General features: G+C 37.6%; 1 protein-coding gene across 1 annotated transcript; it reads right to left on the bottom strand.

Annotated features, from left to right (window-relative positions):
• Positions 1 to 388: 388 nt before the first annotated feature.
• On the bottom strand, positions 389 to 1,321 carry LOC110285694 (olfactory receptor 5B2-like). Its single transcript, XM_021152032.1, has one exon. It carries the CDS (start codon positions 1,319 to 1,321, stop codon positions 389 to 391), a length of 933 nt encoding a protein of 310 aa, XP_021007691.1.
• Positions 1,322 to 2,528: the final 1,207 nt, after the last annotated feature.

Genomic DNA, 2,528 nt, shown 5'->3' with positions numbered 1-2,528 from the left:
AAACAGAGCAAATATACATGCACCAAAATGGACAAACACAGAGGTGCATTTCAATGTGGACAAAAAGTCCCAGTACTCAAAATGAAAATAATTATTAACTATTACAATATCTTAGAAAGAGAAAGTAAAAGCAAAATAATTTAGTGTATCGATAATGGTAAAAACATTATTGACAAACCAAACACAAGAACTCACAATTATCTAATTCCCATATTATGTGTATAAATATACTTTTCCTTCATGTCCAGGCCAAAATGATATTCATAGGCAAAAAAAAAAAGCACTCAGTTCATGAACTACTTACTATAAGCTTAAATATAATCTATAAGCAGAAGTCATAAGAATTTTAATATTTCACTACAAATATTCAAAGTTATTATCATAATGATTATTTTTCTTTCAGAACTACTTTCATGAATGCACTCTTTACTTCTTTATTTCTCAGGCTGTAAACTAAAGGATTCAGCATGGGAATGACCATGGTGTAGAAGACAGACACAATTTTGTCAGTGTCCATTGCATGCCTAGAAGTTGGCTGCAAATACATGAAGATTGTTGTTCCATAAAAAATAAAAACAGCAGTAAAGTGGGAAGCACAGGTGGAAAGAGCCTTCTGAACTCCTGCTTCTGAGTGCATCTTTAAGATTGTGATAAAAATTATAATATATGATACTAATATTATTATGAGAGCAAAGAAGATAATAAAACAGGCTTGATAAATAAGTACCAGTTCATTAACATGTCTATCAGCGCAAGAGAGAGCCATGATTGCTGGCATATCACAGAAAAAATGATGGACCACATTAGATTTACAGAAAGAAAGACTGAATGTATTTCCAAGATAAACTGAGGCATTCAAGAACCCAAGAGTGTAACAGCCCATGATGAAACACATACATACACTTGGAGTCATGGTGGTAGCATAGTATAGGGGTTTACACACTGCTGCATAGCGGTCACAGGCCATTGAAGTCAACAGATAATTTTCAACAGTAGCAAAGGCTGAAAAAAAGAACATCTGAGCAGCACAGTCATTGTAAGAAATGACTTTATCTCCTACTAAGAGACCAGCCATGACTTTTGGTGTGACCGCTGAAGAGTAAATAACATCCACCAGGGACAAGTTAGCAAGGAAAAAGTACATGGGGATATGGAGCCGAGAGTCCAAGAGAATCAGCAAGATCATCCCCAGGTTCCCTACCAGGGTAATGATGTAGATGAGAAGAAAAATGATGAAAAGGGGAAGTTGCAGGCCTGGATCATCAGTGAGTCCCAGCAGGAGAAAGTGTGTCACTTCTGTCAAGTTGTTCAATGATGTCATCTAACAAATAGGCAATGTTCTGCAGTAATGAGAAAGGAATGAATAATATGTTAACAAACTAGAAGTCAAGTAGGATAAACAAAATATATAGCAACTGGAATAACTTGATTGAAAAGATTCTCTACAATATCCTACACATTGCTGTGACTTTCATGTGCTAGCTACATATAGGGTCACATGCTTCTAAATCTGTAAAATTTGATAAATAATTATGCAACCTAACAGTAGTGTCTCTGAATGGCCTTTCCTTCAGTCTCTGCTCCAATTTTTTCTTACTTTTTCTTTAGACAGAACAATTCTGGGTTAAAATTTTTGAGATGGATGGGTGGCCCCACCCCTCAACTGGGGGCCATGCTATCTAATGGAGGTGATCCCTTCAGTTTCTATCTTCCTTCAACTGGGTATTTCTGCTAATGCCACCCTCTTGATTCCTGGGAACTTCTCAGGAGTGGAGGCCTTTGGTCCTGTGGATGAAGATTGCCCAGTACGGGAGGATGCTAGAGGGGTGAGGCAGGAATGGGTGGATAGGTGGGGAAACAGCCTCTTAGAGGCAAAGGGAAGGGAATGACATGGGGGGTGCAGAGAGGAGACCTGAAAGTGGGACAACATTTGAAATGTATATAAATAAAATAACCAATTAATAAAATAGAAAGTAGTGTCTATCAGTGTGCAGAGATTAAGAGACTTTGAAACACCTCCTTCTCAATGGAAAGTTTTTATCTCACATCACCCCACAGGTTGCAGGGCACTATGTGGAAAAGGATGTGGGAAGATTGCAAGAGCCTGAAGGATAAATGACTCCAAGGAAACGGTGTTTTCCTGATGAAACAAAACTGATAAAAATATAAACTTATAGATATCTTAGCAACATACAAAAGAGCTCTAGAACTTCAAGCCAGATAAAGATACCAAACACTGAGAGGGAAGTGGATACACATAACCCAGAAGTAATCTACAATAGATATACTCTGATAAAAGGGGAAGCACTTTTCTCCTATGCACTCTCAGACTCATTGGAATATCAAACTTATTGCAGCCCAGGTCCCAAGCCCATGAGATGCTGGCCTACATAAAATAAAAGCCATGATTTTAGAAGACATTTTGTTTAGTTGTTGAATTTGGAGCATTATTTGTCTTTAAAATTTTTGGTTGGTTGTTTATCTGTGTGTGTGTGTGTGTGTGTGTGTGTGTGTGTGTGTGTGTGTGT

This window comes from Mus caroli, chromosome 19 (assembly GCF_900094665.2).
Source record: "Mus caroli chromosome 19, CAROLI_EIJ_v1.1, whole genome shotgun sequence".
Classification (NCBI taxonomy): domain Eukaryota; kingdom Metazoa; phylum Chordata; class Mammalia; order Rodentia; family Muridae; genus Mus; species Mus caroli.
Note: the sequence above shows the minus strand (reverse complement) of the source record. Positions and strands in the feature narration are given on the sequence as shown.

Bases quoted from the DNA above. Each gene is read 5' to 3' on its own strand.
- LOC110285694 (XM_021152032.1), bottom strand. From the start codon at position 1,321: ATGACATCATTGAACAACTTGACAGAAGTGACACACTTTCTCCTGCTG.